Source organism: Hypanus sabinus, chromosome 7 (genome assembly GCF_030144855.1).
Source record: "Hypanus sabinus isolate sHypSab1 chromosome 7, sHypSab1.hap1, whole genome shotgun sequence".
NCBI lineage: Eukaryota > Metazoa > Chordata > Chondrichthyes > Myliobatiformes > Dasyatidae > Hypanus > Hypanus sabinus.
Genome location: NC_082712.1, coordinates 13559259 through 13579666, shown reverse-complemented (window position 1 = coordinate 13579666; position 20408 = coordinate 13559259). Strand labels below are relative to the sequence as shown.

General features: G+C 49.7%; 1 protein-coding gene across 1 annotated transcript in view; it reads right to left on the bottom strand.

Moving 5' to 3' along the window:
* LOC132396567 (pikachurin) overlaps positions 1-20408 on the bottom strand; it is a 122603-nt gene that overhangs the window by 88823 nt on the left and 13372 nt on the right. Inside the window, 3 exon segments of the mRNA XM_059974224.1 lie at positions 399-464; positions 8810-8985; positions 19558-19693. Of these exon segments, the coding sequence (XP_059830207.1) occupies positions 399-464; positions 8810-8985; positions 19558-19693 (378 nt within the window).

The window sequence follows — 20408 nt, the reverse complement described above, 5'->3', positions numbered from 1 at the left end:
GTGGATGACTGTGTCCACCGCAGGGTTTTTAAAATGATTTTATTATTTAGAGATATGCTGTGCTACATCCTTGGGTTGTGGTAGGAACGCCCGGAGGACGTGGGGAGAAAGTATTAAATCTCTTAGAGGACACCAGGATTGAACTCTGAACACCGACACCCCGAGCTGGAATTGTGTCGTGATGCAACTGTCCCGAGCTACCCCCACCCCATCCCACCCTGCACAATCACCCCGTCACCCTCCCCTGTGGGTGTCGGCGAGGTGTTAGTAGCCACAGGCCGGAGCTGAGCAAGGATCCTGCTGTTAGAGCTGGGTGGGGATGCAGGCTGGAGGGTGTTAGGCAAGGAGGTTGTCTGGGTGGGGGTGGAGAGCAATTGAGGGGACGGGGACGCCTGTACCTGTCGACCAGGACCCCGGCTCCACCTCGTAATGGAACACCTGCTGCATTGGCATCCTCTGCGCAACTGGTGGTGGACGGGAGAGAAACAATCGATCAGCACGTACAACAGAGCCCCCTCTCACAGAAATCTGTGGAGCCTGCATCAACCTCACCCACAGCAGCCAGCTGACAGAGGGAGGGCCGGGGCAGGGACACACCAAGAAACAGCGTCTGGCTGATTTAAGTGCCAAGCCACATTAAACAGATTTCCCTCAAGGTTGAGGACAAAGGACAAATTGGTGATTAGCTGCCTACTCAGAGACTTTATTCCTTCAGTACTGAACTGACTCTGTGACCGTGCCCTGCAGCCATCGACACTCCCCTCAGCACTGAACTGACTGTGTGACTGTGACCTGCAGCCATCGACACTCCCTCAGCACTGACCTGACTCTGTGACTGTGGCCTGCAGCCATCGACACTCCCTCAGCACTGAACTGACTGTGTGACTGTGGCCTGCAGCCATCGACAGTCCTTCAGCACTGAACTGACTCTGTGACCGTGGCCTGCAGCCATCGACACTCCCTCAGCACTGAACTGTCTCCATGACTGTGGCCTGCAGCCATTGACACTCCCTCAGTACTGAACTGACACTGTGACTGTTGCCTGCAGCCATCGACACTCCCTCAGCACTGAACTGACTCTGTGACTGTTGCCTGCAGCCATCGACACTCCCTCAGTACTGAACTGACTGTGTGACTGTGACCTGCAGCCATCGGCACTCCCTCAGCACTGAACTGTCTCTGTGACTGTGACCTGCAGCCATCGACACTCCCTCAGCACTGAACTGACTGTGTGACTGTGGCCTGCAGCCATCGACACTCCCTCAGCACTGAACTGACTCTGTGACTGTGGCCTGCAGCGATCGGCACTCCCTCAGCACTGAACTGACTGTGTGACTGTGGCCTGCAGCCATCAACACTCCCTCAGTACTGAACTGACTCTGTGACTGTGGCCTGCAGCCATCGACACTCCCTCAGCACTGAACTGACTCTGTGACTGTGGCCTGCAGCCATCGACACTCCCTCAGCACTGAACTGACTCTGTGACTGTGGACTGCAGCCATCGACACTCCCTCAGCACTGAACTGACTGTGTGACTGTGGCCTGCAGCCATCGACACTCCCTCAGCACTGAACTGACTCTGTGACTGTGGCCTGCAGCCATAGACACTCCCTCAGCACTGAACTGATAATGTGACTGTGGCCTGCAGCCATCGACACTCCCTCAGCACTGAACTGACTCTGTGACTGTGGCCTGCAGCCATCGTCACTCCCTCAGTACTGAACTGACTCTGTGACTGTGGCCTGCAGCCATAGACACTCCCTCAGCACTGAACTGATAATGTGACTGTGGCCTGCAGCCATAGACACTCCCTCAGCACTGAACTGATAATGTGACTGTGGCCTGCAGCCATCGACACTCCAGTCAGCACTAAACTATCTCCAAGGCTGTGAACTCACTCTCGTAGGCTCGCTTTCTGTTCATGTTTTGTGGATTGTTTGTTTACTTTTTTACTGTTTGTGATTTGTTTCTCCTTTTCTCACGTTGGATGTTTGACTGTCTTTGTGGGGAGTGGTTTTTCATGAGTTCTATTATGTTCCTTTGTTTTATGGCTGCCTGCATGAGGACAAGAGTCAGTGTTGTATACAGTATCCATACTTTGATAAGAAGTGTGCTTTTAACTCGGAAACGGGAGACAAAGCAGTCAACATCTGGCACCCGAAACAACTGCAAGATTTGGAGGGATGTTCCGGGGAGTCTGCGCTCCAGAGAGGGGGAAGGAGACAGCGGAATCCCACCAATCTCCCCTCCCAAGTCAAAGCATCTGTACAACACACAGTGTATTAGAATAAATCTGTAGACTTTTCAGTGACCTAATTTAATTGGCCAAATTTAAATTCCACAGCTGCCTCTGCGGGTTTTGAACTCTTGTCTTCAGGTCAGTAGTTCAACCCAGAATGACATGGAAGCACAGAAACCCGAGAGGAGGGAGAGGACACTTATGAAACTGTGCGGCAAAGGATCAGGCCCTGAGGCCCAGCATGGCTGTGATGAACTAAACTAAACCCCTTCTGCTTGCACAGGGTCCAGATCCCTCCATTCTCCGCACACTAGCCTGACAGCCTCTTAACTGCCTCTGTTGTATCGGCCTGCAGCACACGCTGTCACCCAGCGCTCTCTGTGTAAAAAGAAATTTGCCCTGCGCATCTCCTTTAAACTTTCCCCCCTTGCCTTTAACCCAAGTCCTCTGGTGCCTGACGTTTCTACCCTGTGGAAATAGATACAGTTGGTCTACTTTATCTGTGCCTCTCATAATCTTATAAACCTCTATCTGATCTCCCGCAGCCTCTGCCACTCCAGAGAAAACAACCCGCGTTTGTACAACCTCTCCTTGTAGAACATGCTCTCTAATCCAGGCAGCATCCTGGCGAACCTCTTCTGCACCCTCTTATAAAAAGCTTCATTGATTCTGTCAGAGTATTGTTCTATTATCATTGAGTATGCTCACAGGAAAATGAATCTTGGGGTAGAATATGGTGACATACATGTACTTTGATAATAAAATTTACTTTGAACTTTTAACATCCATCTTATAATGGAGCAATCGGAGCTCCACGCAATAGTCCAAGTTCAGCCTAACTGAAGTTTTATTAATTGCAATGTGACCTCCTGACATCTACACTCCATACCTCAACCAACAAAGACTAGCATGCCATCACCCTGCCTTATAGCACTTCATGGCGCTATGATCTTCTACCTCGGGGGTGTGTGCTTAGCCCACTGCTCCACTGTCTGTGTTGGTGAAATCTCAGCTGGTGACGAGAGGGCGTACAGGGGTGAGATATGCCAACTAGTGGAGTGGTGCCACAGCAACAACCTGGCACTCAACATCAGTAAGATGGAAGAGCTGATTGTGGACTTCAGGAAGGGTAAGATGAAGGAACATATACCAATCCTCATAGAGGGATCAGAAGTCTAGAAAATGAGCAGTTTCAAGTTCCTGGGTGTCAAGATTTCTAAGGATCCAACCTGGTCCCAACATACCGATGTAGTTGTAAAGAAGGCAGAACAGTGACTATACTTCATTAGGAGTTTGAAGAGGTTTGGCATGTCAACAAATACACTCAAAAACTTCTATAGTTGTACCGTGGAGAGCATTCTGACAGGCTGCATCACTGTCTGGTATGGAGGGGCTACTGCACTGGACTGAAAGAAGCTGCAGAGGGTTGTAAATCTAGTCAGCTCCTTCTTGGATACTAGCCTACAAAGTACCCAGGACATCTTCGAGGAGCAGTGTCTCAGAAAGGCAGCATCCATTATTAAGGACCTCCAGCACCCAGGGCATGTCCTTTTCTCACTGTTACCATCAGGTAGGAGGTACAGAAGCCTGAAGGCACACACTCAATGATTCAGGAACAGCTTCTTCCCCTCTGCCATCCGATTCCTAAATGGACATTGAACCTTGCGTGTTAAGAAACTGCAAGGGTAAAAGGACCCTGATATACAGGCCTCCCAACGCTGGCTGAGATATGGACCACAGATCACAATGGGAAATAGAAAAGATAGAACAAGACAGAACACAACAAGCAACAAAACAAGGTCCACACATGTACAGGGTCCTCCAGTCTCCAGTGGACCTGAGCTCGAACCTGCAGACACTGGGTTTCAACTTCCAGAGATTCACAGACTCAGGGCTCTGTCTACTTCGAGCCTTAGAACACGACAGCCCACATCTAGTCTGTGTGGACTATTCATCTACCTTGTCCCATTGACCTTTACCCGCACATACCCCTCCCATCCATGTACCCCATGAACCTATCCAAAATTCTCTTAAAATTTGAAGCTGAACCTGCACCCACCACCTGTGAATGCAGCTCATCACAAACCTTCACCACCCTGAGTGAAGAAGCTCCCCCTCATGTTTCACTTTAAACATATTTCACCTTTCACCCCTAACCATGACCTCTCGTCCTAGAACCACCAAACCGCAGTGGAAAATGCCTGTTTGCATTTCATCAGCATCTTTATGTGTCTTATTGTATGACTTGGGTGACTACGGTCTTCCATCTGACTTTAATCTGAGAAGTTCTAATAAGCTCTTCAAAACTTTTGCCTGTCCATCCCTTTATGTAACTCATGAATGTCATGCACTGACATTTTCTTCCATCAATTTTTCCTGTCACTACAAGATGTTCGAGCTTCTCTTTCCTCAGTACACATCCCCAAAATTCCAACTGCTGTTTCCTGACTGATGATCAGTTCTCTTCTTATTTCGGCTTTTCACAACACTTCCTCATTTGTTACTCTGTCCTTATGTGATATTTTTATCATTCTTCTCAAAAACCATGTTTCTGCAGCTTCAAGTCTTCCCTCATTTTGCTTTGATGGTCCAGCATTCCCTTCTGTACGTCAGTGGGGAATGAAGGTAGCTCTACAACTCTATTTCATACCCAGAGAAATGGCCTTGCTCAAACACTCAAACGTGCATTTAGCAATCCCAATCCCTCCTCTAGTTTCATTTACCTTCTCTATACCCCTCAAAATTTTGTACACCTCCATCAAGTCTCCCCTCATTCTCCTACGCCCTACGGAATAAAATCCTAAACTATTCAACCTTTCCCTGTAACTCAGGTCCCCAAGTCCTGGAAGCATCCTTGTAAACTTTGTCTATACTCTTTCAATCTTAATGATATGTTCCAACTCCATCTCCATTCATATCTCTATTTTGCTGTGTCTTTTACAGCTGTCTACACTGTAGACCAAACACCAATCTTTATGTCGCCAGCAAATTTACAAACCCAGCTACCCACGATTTCAGCCAAGTCACATATATACGGTATCCTGCAGAAATCTTGGGTATATCTATCTATCTAGGGTGCCTAGACTTTTGCACAGTATTGTATTTGTCAACATGGAGGGGAAAACGAGCTTGTAAATCTGACGGGAAGAAAGGATGTTGGGAATGGTGAGGGTGGAGTGCTGCTGGAGGGGTGTGGAACAGGTGGCAGAGAAGGAGAGCCGGGGTGGGAGGTGGTGTGGGTGCAGACACACCCAGCCCTGAGGCACCACGCAAGGTCATTTGATGCCAAACAATAGGTTTGTTGATCATTACAGAATGTCTCTCTGGTGCTTCCTGCTCCCTTCCCTCTCCCTTCCCTTTTTCCCAACCCCCTCTCCCTGCCCCATTCCCATTCCCAGGTCACAATAGAGACCCGTATCAGAATCAGATTTATCATCACTCACGTGTCATGAAAGATTTTGCTTTTTTGTGACAGCAGTACAGTGCAATGTATAAAATCACTGTAGTACTGGGCAAAAGTCTTAGGCACCCAAGCTATATATCTGCCTGAGTTTTGCACAGCACTGTTGTGTCATGAACAACAGAAGCCTGTTGTTTTCTTTGCAGTTGAACAATAAATGATCTACTTGTAGTTTATATAATTACTTATAAACAAGTACCTGCTTACTATAATTCCTAGTGGCTGTAGTCTGCACATAACAGTTAATATGCCCCTAGTGCAGGTGTTCCCAGCCTTTCATGTCATGGTGTCATGAGTCCTGTGGGCCATACTACAGGGGTTGTGGGGTCCATGTGTGGAGAATGATTTGTCTCACGGTGTCACTCAGTTGGGTCACCAATGCTCTGTTGGTATTCCCATATATAATCTCTCGTTTCAATCTCTACATGAGAGTCTGCTAACCCTGCTCCCAGGTTGAGCTGTCGGCAGTATTCACCATGACAGAGTCTGCTGTTCCTCCGCTCCTGGGTTCAGTCATTGCCACAGACTGAGGGGTCCATGGATTCCAAGTTGGGAGCCTCTATTCTTGTGGTTATACAAATTCCCAAAGTTTTGTTCTACACTAAGAAAATGTTTTCTCAATGGTTAATTTTTCTCCCAGTATTGACTAAGTGCTTTCTAACTAGTCTATTATTACCTGTGGATTTAGTTGGAATTTTTCCTATCTTTGGGTATAAAAGTAGCTGTTCTATCCGAGCTGCCATCTTTAGATCCTCCCTTCTTCAAGTAGTCAGACCCCCGTCACTGTTCTGTTCCCGTTCCCTTTGTTCTATCAACTCTTAATAAAACAATTGTGAGGCAAATCAAATCAAGTTTAATTATTATTCAACTGTAAGTGGATACAACCAAATAAAACGGTGTTCCTCTGGGGCCAAGTTGCAAAACGAACACAGCACCAAGAATTCCACCGATCGAACACTAGAGGGCAACAATGACGGTAGAGGCCAGCCCACACCCCAGCTCAGGGGCCATGCTGGTGTCTCCTCACCTGGACTGGAGCAGCAGGCAAGCCCACGGCTTCAGGCCTAGTCCTTGCTATAACTGAGCCTCCGCAACTCCCATGCGGTTTGACTTCTAAAATACAACTGAATCCCACAGGCCCCGCAACACCAACCCCAGCACAAAGCATTCAACCCATTCAGTACCAACATGGATGAACCTCCATTTCTAAAACCACTCTCCCCTCATACCCCTCAATGCCTTCTGTACCTAGAAATCTACTCAACTACCCCTCAACGATAAGCAGGTTTGTTCTCTACAGCAACAACAATCTGCTGGAGGAACTCAGTGGGCTGGGCGCCATGATGGTGGGGTGGAAGGAATTGTCAACGTTTCAGGTCAAAATCCTGCACGAGACTCAAATCATCATCAGTTACCTCCACCTCCAAAGAAGCTGCTTAATGCTGAGCTCCTCTGGAGCCTATCATCTGGTGTCTCCACTACCCACAACATGGCAAAGCGAACTCCGCAGGTTCACCACACCCCGGGCCTAGACATTTCTCCTCATCGCAGACCTGAACCCCTTCCAACTTTATCAAAGTTTAAAAGTTCAAATAAATATATTAGTTAAGTGTTTATATGCCACCATACTCAACCCTGAGATTCATTTTCTTACAGGCATTCTCAGAAATACAAAGAAACACAATGGAATCTGAAAGATCTACCCAACAGGACAGACATCCGATGTACGAAAGACAACGTGCTGTGCAAATACAAACTCAAAAATAAAACAAAATAATAATAATGACCATAGATAAATAAACAATAAATATAGAGAAGATGAGTTGAGGAGTCCTTGAAAGTGAGTCTATAGGTTGTGGGAAATTTTCAATGATGGGGCAAGTGAAGTTGAGTGAAGTTATGCTCTTTAATTCAAGAGCCTGATGGTTGAGGGGTAATAACCAATCCGGAACCTGCTGGTGTGAGTCCTGCGGCTCCCGTACTTCCTTCCTAAAGGCAGTAGCAAGAAGCCTGGACGGTGGGGTCCTTGATGATGGATGCTTTTTCCTGAGAGTATGAAGCCGTACCCCTCACACACCATCAATTTTTAAGACCCTAGAGACAGGGTGGTATCTTCCCTGCGCCACTTGTCAAACCCAGTCAGAGTCCATTCCTGATGAAGGATTTCAGCCTGAAATGTGGCTCTTTATTCCTCTCCACGGACGCTGCCCGACCTGCTGAGCTCCTCCAGCACCCTGTGTGTGTGTTGCACTTCTCTTGTGTTCAGTTAGGCCAGTAACATAGCAGTTAGTGTGATGCTATAACAACACCAGCAACCAAGATTCCAGGAGTTTGTGTGTTCTACCCATGACTACGTGGGTTTCCTCCAAGTGCTCCGGTTTCCTCCCATAGTCCAAAGATGCATGGGTTTGGGTTACTGAGTTGTGGGCATGTGATGTTGGTGCTGGAAGTGTAGTGACACTCGCAGGCACATCATTGACTGTGTTGGTTGTTGACATAAACAATACATTTCACTGTATGCTTCAAAGTACATGTGATAAATAAAGCTAGTCCAATCTAGATCCCACCAGTGGTAAACCTCTCCACCCTGGAGAGGTGCCATCATTGGGGAGAAGGGACGTAAAGCTATGGATGAGGATCAGGAAAGATCTGATTATAACCATGACTCCATGTTCCCATCTATTGTCCAGTAACCCTCTTCTTCCCCCTCACATCTCCTCTGTTTATCCACATCCACCTCAGATCCACCACCTTTTGAGGAAGACACAGCCCCCTCGGAGAGAAACATGTACCAGCTGCTAAAGCTCCAGGTAAAGATACTGGAGCCTCTGCCCTCCTACCAATTCAGGAGGGTGTGGCATTTGTATCTTGGCTTGCAGCTGATGCACTCACGTAAATATCTTCCACGTGGTAGTTTTAATGGTCTCACCATTTTTGTTGTCTGCTTCCTTTGATATTTTGTGTTCATTACAACAAAGCTCCCAAGGCCATCGAAGACACAGCTGCAGGCCCGGGCCTGGTTCTGAAGGCCCCACCCTCAGTTTACACCCACTCCACCCCTCTCGCAGCTTCTCAATGGCAGCCCCAGCATTTGTTCCACTGTCACTCACCGAGGGTCTTGACTTGGTTACTGGGTCCGCTGGGCAGGCTGGGCCCATGGGCATTGACAGCACGTATCACAAACCGGTACCAAGTCCCTGCGTCCAGGTGCTTAATCACCATGGATTCCGATTCGGATTTGATCCGCTCACCGAGCATGGTCCAGCTCCCGTTCCCTGCCGACCTGCTGAGAGAGGGCAAACAGATCTCACCGGCTCCCCGTGTAGGAAAGGGGATGGGGAGACAGGTGGCAGAAAGAGAGGGACAGAGAGGTGTGAGAGGAGGAAGGGAGGGAGATGGGCAGGAAAAGGTGGAGGGGAGAGGGAGGGAGAGGTGAGGGAGATGAGAGAGGAAGGAGGGGTGAGGGAGAGGGAGGACAGGAGGCAGATGGAAAGAAAGGGATGGGTAGAGGAGGATGAGAGGGAAGATAGGAGGAAGATCCATAAAGGAAATGGAGGAGAGAGATGGCAGAGGGAGAGGAAGGTGAGAGAGGGAAAGGGACAGGAAGAGGTGGAGGGGACAGGGAGAGGAGGAGGGAATTGGTTGAAGAGGAGGGGGTTGAGGAGGAGGGGTGAGTGAGGGGAGGTGAGGAAGATGGTAAGAAATGGATGAGGAGAGGGAGGGAGAGGGGGAAGATGAGAGGAAGAGCAATAAAAGGGGTGGGGAGAGAGGGATGGCAGGAGGGAGAGGGATAGGAAGGGAGAGGAAGGGAGAGGGAGAGGAGGAGGGAGAGGGGGACAGGAGGGAGAGGGGGACAGGAGGGAGAGGGGGAGAGGAGGGAAAGGGAGAGGAGGAGGGGTGAGGGTGAGGGAGGACAGAGAAAGATGAAAGGGATGGGGAGAGGGAAGATAAAGGGAAGATCGATAAAGGAGGTGGGGAGTGAGAAATGGGAGAAGGAGAGGAAGAGATAAAGAGAGGGAGATTCAGTCTCGACCTTGGGCGTTGTGTGTAAGGAGATTGCACACTCCCCCCGTGAACACGTGGGCTTTGCTTGGTTTTCTCCCACAGTGCAAAGATGTGCAAGTTGACTAGTTTAAATTGCCCCTCGTGAGGCTGAGGGATGGAATCTGTTGGGAACATGGAGAGAATGACACAGGATCTGTGTAGGATCAGTGTCAATGGGTGGTTGTTGGTCAACAGACTCGATGGGCTGATGGGCCTGCTTTTGTGCTGTCTGCGACTCCACCACCTCATTAAGATTCTCCCTCTCTTTCCCTCCCTCCTAAGTACTTTCACCATCCCCTATTTTTATTTCAGATCTCTGACAACTGCAAGATTTTCCCATTGACATTTCTGAACAGTGTGGAGCCCGATTGGCTGAAAGACAGAGTGCTTCAGAGTGACCTCTCGCCCGAGTGGCCAGTTCAGTCCGTATCCATGGTGATGGGAGAGAGGGTGTGAGTAGTAGGCAGCCAAATGCCTTTTCCTCAGAGATAACAGCTTCACTCATACAGTCTGCTGGTTTCCCTGTTCCACCCCTCCCCTGCCCCATTCGAGTGTAAACAATGCTCCTCATAAGCCCTGACAGTAAGTTCCTGTGCAATGTCACAGTCAGATCCAGGGATTAAAAGATTTAGCAGACTTTATGAGATTTGAATTGTTTTTGTAATGAGAAGCCAAATAACAGGGCGGTCAGATAATGGAGAAGGCAGGCACTGCACATTTCAGACAGGTGTCATTTGAAGCCTGCACATAGCAGAGACTCTCAAATCTATTTCACAGCCCCGACACAGTGTAATGCCTCTCAGCACGCCAGTTCCTGCCGCCGTCCGTAAGGAGCTCCTACGTTCTCCTCTGGGGGCTCCAGTTTCCTCCCACGGTCCGAAGATGTACGGGTTAGGGTTATTAACACGCGGGATTACTGTGTTGGTGCTGAAAGATTGGGGAGAGTTGTAGGGTGCCCCAGCAATCCTTGGACTGCGTTGGTCACTGACACGAACGATGCATTTCACTGTGAGTTTCGACATATGTGTGGCAAATACAACTAATCTTTAACCTTTCCTCACTGGTGTCTACTGAGGCACCATAGAAAGCTTCTCGGTAGGTACAGAGGTGGCTTTGCCCACGACCACAAGGAAACGCTCGGAGTTGTGGACACAGCTCAGCACATCAGAAACCAGCGTCTCCTCCATCGACTCTGTCTACACCTCGACCCGAACACACTCTCCCTGACACAGCTCAGCACATCAGAAACCAGCGTCTCCTCCATCGACTCTGTCTACACCTCGACCCGAACACACACTCTCCCTGACACAGCTCAGCACATCAGAAACCAGCCTCTCCTCCATCGACTCTGTCTACACCTCGACCCGAACACACACTCTCCCTGACACAGCTCAGCACATCAGAAACCAGCATCTCCTCCATCGACTCTGTCTACACCTTGACCCGAACACACACTCTCCCTGACACAGCTCAGCACATCAGAAACCAGCCTCCCCTCCATCGACTCTGTCTTCACCTCGACCCGAACACACACTCTCCCTGACACAGCTCAGCACATCACAGAAACCAGCCTCTCCTCCATCGACCATGTCTACACCTCGACCCGAACACACACTCTCCCTGACACAGCTCAGCACATCAGAAACCAGCCTCTCCTCCATCGACTCTGTCTACACCTCGACCCGAACACACACTCTCCCTGACACAGCTCAGCACATCAGAAACCAGCCTCTCCTCCATCGACTCTGTCTACACCTCGACAAGAACACACACTCTCCCTGACACAGCTCTGCACATCAGAAACCAGCCTCCCCTCCATCGACTCTGTCTACACCTCGACCCGAACACACTCTCCCTGACACAGCTCAGCACATCAGAAACCAGCCTCTCCTCCATCGACTCTGTCTACACCTCGACCCGAACACACACTCTCCCTGACACAGCTCAGCACATCACAGAAACCAGCCTCTCCTCCATCGACTCTGTCTACACCTCGACCCGAACACACACTCTCCCTGACACAGCTCAGCACATCACAGAAACCAGCCTCCCCTCCATCGACTCTGTCTACACCTCGACCCAAACACACACTCTCCCTGACACAGCTCAGCACATCACAGAAACCAGCCTCCCCTCCATCGACTCTGTCTACACCTCGACCCGAACGCACACTCTCCCTGACACAGCTCAGCACATCAGAAACCAGCCTCTCCTCCATCGACTCTGTCCACACCTCGACCCGAACACACACTCTCCCTGACACAGCTCAGCACATCACAGAAACCAGCCTCTCCTCCATCGACTCTGTCTACACCTCGACCTGAACACACACTCTCCCTGACACAGCTCAGCACCACAGAAACCAGCCTCTCCTCCATCGACTCTGTCTACACCTCGACCCGAACACACACTCTCCCTGACACAGCTCAGCACATCACAGAAACCAGCCTCTCCTCCATCGACTCTGTCTACACCTCGACCCGAACACACTCTCCCTGACACAGCTCAGCACATCACAGAAACCAGCCTCCCCTCCATCGACTCTGTCTACACCTCGACCCGAACACACACTCTCCCTGACACAGCTCAGCACATCACAGAAATCAGCCTCTCCTCCATCGATTCTGTCTACACCTCGACCCGAACACACACTCTCCCTGACACAGCTCAGCACGTCACAGAAATCAGCCTCTCCTCCATCGATTCTGTCTACACCTCGACCCGAACACACACTCTCCCTGACACAGCTCAGCACATCACAGAAATCAGCCTCTCCTCCATCGATTCTGTCTACACCTCGACCCGAACACACACTCTCCCTGACACAGCTCAGCACGTCACAGAAATCAGCCTCTCCTCCATCGATTCTGTCTACACCTCGACCCGAACACACACTCTCCCTGACACAGCTCAGCACATCAGAAACCAGCCTCTCCTCCATCGACTCTGTCTACACCTCGACCCGAACACACACTCTCCCTGACACAGCTCAGCACATCAGAAACCAGCGTCTCCTCCATCGACTCTGACTACACCTCGACCCAAACACACTCTCCCTGACACAGCTCAGCACATCACAGAAACCAGCCTCCCCTCCATCGACTCTGTCTACACTGCTCACTGCCTCACAATCAAAATCCCCACCCACCCCACATTCTCCCTTCTCCCATCGGACAGAGGGTAGAGAGAGGCAGCTGTTGATCCCTGGGGATGATGGGTTTGAGCCTCTGGTGGACTGTGTCCTCTCCAGTGCGCAAGCCTGGGTGGAGAGATTTGAAGAAGCGGCTGTTGCCCATGCAACGGGTTGTCCCCTCTCCACGTCACTGATGTAGTCCCAGGGAAGGGCAAACACCGATACAGCCTGGCACAGTGTCGTCGCAGAGTTTGCCAGAGTGAAGTTGTAAACAACATCAAACTGCCTCAGGGACCCCGGCTCTGGATTTCTTCCTCAGGGTTTACTCCCGAAGCCTTTCCCGGGGGGGTGGGTACGGCCACAAGGCAGCGGAGGTTGAAAATCAGAGTTTTCCTTCTCCTAGGCGGGCTGCCGTCCAAGGCTGATCAGCCCCACCCGCCCAAGACAGAAGGTACAAAAGCCTGAAGGCACATACCAACAGCTTCAATCCCACCGTTAGCAGATTACTGAATGATCCTCTGCTAAGATAAATGGACCCTTGGCCTCACAAACGGAGATCCTGCAGGTGCTGGAAATCCAGAGCAAAACACACAAAATGCTGGAGGAACTCAGCAGGTCGGGCAGAATCTACGGAAATAAATGAGGGGCCAAGACTGGAAACTTCTCCTCCCCTGACCTTCTTATTCTGACTGTTTCCCTCTTCCTGTCCAGTGCTGTCAAAGGTCTCGACCTGAAACGTTGACTATTTATTCCTTGCTGCCTGGCCTGCTGAGCTCCCCACCATTTTGGGTGTGTCACTCTGGGCCTCACAATCTACCTTGCCATGGCCTTACGTCTTATAGTCAGCCTGCACTGCACTCTCTCTGTAACTGTAGCACTTCATTCTGCATTCTGTTACTGTTTTCCCGAGTACGTGATGAATTGATCTGTATGGACCGTCTGTTTTTCACCATAGCTCAGTCCGTGACAATAAGAAACAAATTCACCAGTTTAATTTTCATCTTCTCCAACACTTGTTTAGGTCTCATTCTGCTTACACCCCGTCACACACCAGGCTTCACCACGCTCTCTAAGCCAGCACCACCAACAACACTTTGACACACAGCCTGGAACCTTGCCCATCAGCCTATCTGGCCCATGCTGATCCAAATTCCCATCTAAACTAGTCCCATCTGCCTGAGTTGCCCCGTATCTGTCCAAACTTTTCCTATCCGGGTACCCGTCCAGGTACCTTTTAGATGTTGTTATTGTACCTGCTGGGGTGTATAGCTCCAGGGGACCAGGTGGCTGAGATCCAACGGCCAGGAAGGTGGTTCTACAACACTCTGTGGAGAGCGAAGGGCGGGACGAGGCACAGCAGACGTCATGGTCATCCGCTGCAACCAAGGAAGCCCCCAGTTGTGAGGACTACTTGTACCGCTGGACCCGGTCCTCCGAGGCTGGGGGAGCAGAACTGTCCCACTGCAAAGGCTTCTCCACTTTAACCACTCTCCCGCACGGGTTTCCTGTGACTGTTGGATATGACAGACAACCAACACTGTACCGGGCTCAACCAGTTCCTTTGGCAGCTTGTTCCATAAACTGACACCCTTTGTGTGCGAAAGTTATCCCTTGGGTTTCTATTAAATTGCTCCCCTCTCACCTTAAACCTAGTTCTGGATTCCCTGACCCTGAGGGAAAAGACTGCACATTCACCCTATCCCCACCCCTCGTAGTTTTATACACCTCTATAAGATGTATAGTCTTCAGTCTCCTATGCTCCTATGAACAAAGTTCCAACCTACTCAAACCGTCCCTGTAACTTGGGCCCTCAACATCTTTGTAACATTCAGTGTTCAGACAGTCGAATAAATTATGATTATCTGTAATCTTCTGCTCCCTGCCTTTCCCCCTAACATCTGTGGACTAAGAAATGCACCAGGTTTAAAATGAGCAGAATTCAGTATTGTTTCATAACAGCCTTTTCACCTCTCCCTCAACAACCAAATTGCCACGGTGAAGCTGTCTCTCAGAGAGAAAGGAGCATCAAGGAGAAAGGAGAGATGAGCACAGAGAGACAGAGACAGAGACAGAGACAGAGAGAGACACACACACACACAAAGAGGGAGAGACAGAGAGAGGCAAATAGGTGGAAGGTTCAGACAGACAGAGAGACAGAGAGACAGTGAGAGGAAGACAGCGAGAGGCATAGAGAGAGGGAGACAGAGGGAGACACAGGCAGAAAGATAGGGAGACAGACAGACAACAGGGAGACAGACAGAGACAGAGAAACAGAAAGAGAGAGGGACAGAACAAGAAAGTGAGAGAGAGGGAGAGATTGAGAGACAGAGGGACTTGGAAAAAAGAGGACAGAGGGAGAGAGACAGATGGAGACAGCGTAGGAGGGAAAGGGAGGTAGGCTGGGTGATATGAGGGACAGACAGGTCTGATTGTCTGATGCACGATCAATAACTCTCTGAGATGTGAGGCGAGATATCGGCTTTTATTGACTGGAAGAAGGAACAAGCAGTAATTGACCACCATACTACATCCTGGAGATTGAGGGCAGGGCTCAGGCCTCAATCGGCTTTATACCGGGGTCTGTGGGAGGAGCCACAGGAGCAGTCAGCAGAGGGCGTGTTCAGACAGGTATATGTAGTTCATCACATTGTCTTAGCTCTCTGTTCTAACCAGGGCTAATTCCATTACATCCTCTATCAGAGCGCTGTGCAGTTTAAACTTCCCGTTACTGCCTAGAAGCAGACAAACGGGAGAGGTGGGGGAGGGAGGGGAAGGTGAAGGTGGTCTGTGTCTGGGGGCAGTGTGGAGTTCTCTAGTGACCCAGTGCTTTGACACCAATCTGTCAGTACCACTCAGCATCTCCACAAGGCACCGTTACAGGAAGGAAATGCTCGCAGATGGCAGAAGCATTAAGTGTTTAAGTAGCAAGCTAATAATCTGATGAGTTCCTCCTGCTCCCTTCCTCGTCCCCAGATTGTAAACTGCGGAGATGAGCGGGCCAGAGGGAGGAGGGATCTCTTATCTCAGCCAGGCCTTTGCCCACTGACCACAGGTCGAGCCGACGACACTGAGAGACCTCCCTCTCCAGAGTCAGTCCTGCCAAAATCCCACTCTCCAGTCAGAAATTCTACAGCCCAAACAGGAAATCTGTGTTCCAGCCACAAAAGCAGTTGGTATTGTAGTTAGTGTAAAAGACCGTGGGAAATTACAGGGGAATGTATTTATCTATTGACTGGTTGAGATACAGCGTGAACAGGCCCTTCCGGCCTTTCGAGCCACACCTCCCAGCAAACCCCCCAACTTAACCCCGGCCTAATCACAGGACAACTTACAATGACCAATTAACCCACCAACCAGTACGTCTTTGGATGTGGGAGGAAACCGGAGCACCTGGAGGAAACCCTCACAGTCTCAGAGGTATCCTGATCGTGGGCTAAGGAATGGCTGAGAATAAATGCGAGGTCTGGCGTTTTTGGAGGTCAAACCAGGCTAGACTTGTACAGTGAACATGGAATGTAGAGCAGTATAGGCCCTTCGGCCCACCACATGCTGACTACTCCACGATCAATCCCTTCCTTTCCTTTTAGGCTGCCATTTTTCTTTCATCCACGTGCCTAAGAGTTTCTTCATGTATCTGCCTCTACTACCACCTTGGCAGCCTGGTCCACACACGCACCCTCTCCGTGTAAAAAACTACCTCTGAAATCCCTGCTGGACTTACCTCCAATCATCTCATATCAGCCATTTCCACCCTGGGGAAAAAGACTCTATCTATGCCTCTTATCATTTTGTACACCTCTATTGTCACCACTCCTCCCCTGCAGGCCCCCGCGTTAACCCTCCTCTGGCTGAAGACATTCTTCCTCATCTCCGTTCTAAATGGATGTCCCTCTTTCCTGAGGCTGTGCCCCTGGTCCTAGACTCCCCCACCACAGGAAACATCAATATCCTCTCCACATCCACTCTATCCATGCCTTTCAAAATTTGATAGGTTTCAATTAAATCCTCCCCTCACTCTTCTAAACCAGCGAGTACAGGCCCAGAGTCACCAAACTCTCCTCATACATTAACCCTTTCACTCCCGTAATAATTCGTGTGAATAGAAGACACCAGTGCTCTGTCTATTGTGCTTTCATGCCTGGGGAAACCACACAGGGCTCTCTCTGTGTAATTCACGATCTGCAGAAGGGTTCCAGCCACAGTCACACAGTGCCTGAATAAACAACCCCGTGTCATAGTAATGTCACCAAGTTTTCAACAGTCAGGGTCGGAGAAGGAACATAATTGAAGCATGGCCGGAGAATGAATGGATGATTATTCCTGATTTGAGACAGGCTGAGATATTGGTGAGGCCAAATTTGGAAAATTTGGGAACTGACCCAGAGGGAAGATATCAATAAGTTTGAAAGAGTGCAGAGAAAATTTACAAGGATGCTGCCAGAACTTGAGGACCTGAGTTACAGGGAAAGGTTGAGTAGGTTCAGACTTTATTCCCTGGAGCGTAGGAGAATGAGGGGAGATTTGATAGAGGAATATAAAGTTATGAAGCAATAGATGGGGCAAATGCAAGCTGGCTTTTTCCACTGAGGTTGGGTGAGACTAGAACTAAAGGTCAGAGGTTAAGGGTAAAAGGTGAAACATTGAAGGGGAACATGAGGGAGAACTTCCTCACTCAGAGGGAGGTGAGAGTGTGGAACGAGCTGCCAGTGGACGTGGTGGATGTGGGTTCTATTGGGGTACTTAAGAGAAGTTTGGAAAAGTACATGGATGGAAGGGATTGGGAGGTCCATGGTCTAGTTACAGGTCAATGTGACGAGGCAGATTGATAGCCTGGCATGGAAAGAACCTGCTTCTCTATGCCAAGGTGCTCTATGACTCTAAGGTGGTGCCATAACTTAAGGTGGCAATCAGACAGTGAGGGTGATGTCAGGCGGACGTGACTGCACCAAATGGAGAGGGGAGGAGACACCTGCCCTCCTCCCTGGGAAAGTGCTGAGGCCACAGCCTTCCCAGCTCAGAATGGGTCGAGCATGAGGTAGACTGGGAAAGGGGAGGCGAGGGGCACGAGCGGCCTCTGGTCCACGGAGAGCCAGAGACTGGTGAGATCGGCCATTCGGCCCATCATGTGCAGTGGGCTCTCACTCGGAGGAAGCCCATTTTTTTAGCACTTGGCCCGGAGTCTTTTCTACCTTCACAGTTCAAGTGCACTCTCTGAGAGTTGCAAAGTCTCCCAGCACAGACACAGGCTCTTCGACCCATCTCATCTAGCCAGTCCCAGTTTCCCATGTTTGACCCATTTCCTGCTAAACCTTTTCTATCAATGAAGATCCGCAAAACCCAGGCCATACAATCTTCTCCCATCGGACAGAAGGTACAGGAGCCTGAAGTCAAACACTACCAGGTTCAGGAAAGGTTACTTCCCTCAACCATCCGGTCTTTGAGCCAATCGACACAACCCTAGTCCCTAGCTCAGTATAGAAATACTTCGATCACTTTGCACTGCAATGAACTTTCTATTTCATTCTAATTGATGGTGTTCTTTCTTGTAAAATTGTGCATAATTTATGTTTAATTGATGCTTCCTCGTGAATGCTGTTGACCTGACGCTCTGAGCCTGTGGTGCTGCTGTGAGGAAGTTTCTCATTCCACCTGTATACATACAGACTCATGCAGGTGACAGTAAACTCCACTCTGACTTTATCCATGAACCTGACCAAATGCCTTCCAAATCAGAATCCGGAATAACAAGTTATTCACTTCATCCACAAAACGTAGGACATCCCAGTGTCCAGTCATCTTAATTCCAGCCCCCATTCCCACCCTGACAGGTTGGTCCATGGCCTCCTCTACAGCCATGATGAGGCCACTCAGGCTGGAGGAGCAACACCCCATATTCCATCTGGGAAGCATCCAACCTGGTGTCATGAACACCGATTTCTCCAACTTCTAGTACTTTCCTCCCTCACCCCTTCCCATTTTTTCGATTTTCCACTCTGGCCCCCTTCTTATCTCTTCTCCACAACTGCCTATCCTGTCGCTCTGGTGCTCCCCCTCCTTCCATGGCCCACTCTCCTATCAGATTCCTTCATCTTCGGCCCTTTACCTTTTCCACCTACCACCTCCCAGCTTCTTGCATCGTGTCCCCCTTCCCCATTCACCTGGCTTCACCTGTCACCTGCCAGCTTTTACTCTTCCCCCTCCCCCAACCTTCCTATTCTGACCTCTGACCCCTCCCTTTCCAGCCCTGATGAAGGGTTTTGAAACGTTGACTGTTAATTCATTTCCACAGATGCTGCCTGATCTGCTGAGTTCCTCCAGCATTGTGTGTGTGTTGTACTGGAATCAGTTTTACTACTTTATCTATCATGGGAAAAGGTTTCCTGCAGTCCAGTGAAGATACCCCTCCCCCCAACGGTGGCTGGGGAGGGATCCCCAGGATTGAAAGTCAACAATGGATGAAGAAACAGTGGTATCTTGCCACGTTAGGGGGCACATGGGGACTTGGAGGGGAACCCGTAGGTGGTAGTGCTCCCCTCCAGATGGTGAAGGCTACGGGTCAGAGGTTTAGAGTTAATTATCATCGTCGCCTCTGGAACCACGGCTGCACTGGTATAGTTCAAAGACAACCAGCTCCACGCCCAGACCAGACCCCCAAAGTCCTCCTTCCTACCCCTCACTCACCGGGTAAATTCCACTGTGTAATACTGGAGTGGGGAGCTCCCTGCACTCCTTCCTGGCTTCCACGAGAGTGCCACCTCGGAGTCAGACAGAGCAGCAGCTTCCGGTCTAGATGGGGCGTCTGGGGGCAAGCACTGGTCTGCAGGGGGGAAAAACACAACGGCTAGACACTAGAAGAATGAGAGGGGATCTCATAGAAACATTTCGAATGTTGAAAGGGTTGGACAGAGTAGATGTGGAAAGGCTGTTTCCCTTAGTGGGTGAGTCCAGGACAAGAGGTCACAGTCTTAGAATTAGAGGGTACCCATTTCAAACAGAGATGAGGAGAGATTTTTTTAGCCAGAGGGTCGTGGATTTATGGAATTCGTTGCCACATACAGCTGTGGAGGCCCAATCATTGAGGGTTTTTAAGGAGGAGATTGACAGGTATCTAATTAGTCAGGGTATCAGGGATATGGGAAAAAAGGCGGAAATTGGAACTAGACAGGAGAATAGTTTAGCTCATGGTGGAGTGGCGGAGCAGATTCGATGGGCTGAATGGCCTACTTCTGCTCCTTTGTCTTGTGATCACCAAGACAGCCGGAAAGTCAGCACCCTGATACAGTGAGGTCCCACCAGTATAGCCTCCCTGACCACATCACCATTTAGCACAGAACAGTACAATAGGCCCTTCAGCCCACAATGTTGTGCTGGCATACTTAAGCTATAGATACCTCAATACATTCTGTCCATCTAGTGAGCTCTACCATTCCATCGTGGCTGATTTATTATTCCTCTCAACCCCAATCTCCTGCCTTTTCTCATAACCTTTGACACCCTGACTAATCAAAAATATATCAACCTCTGATTTAAAT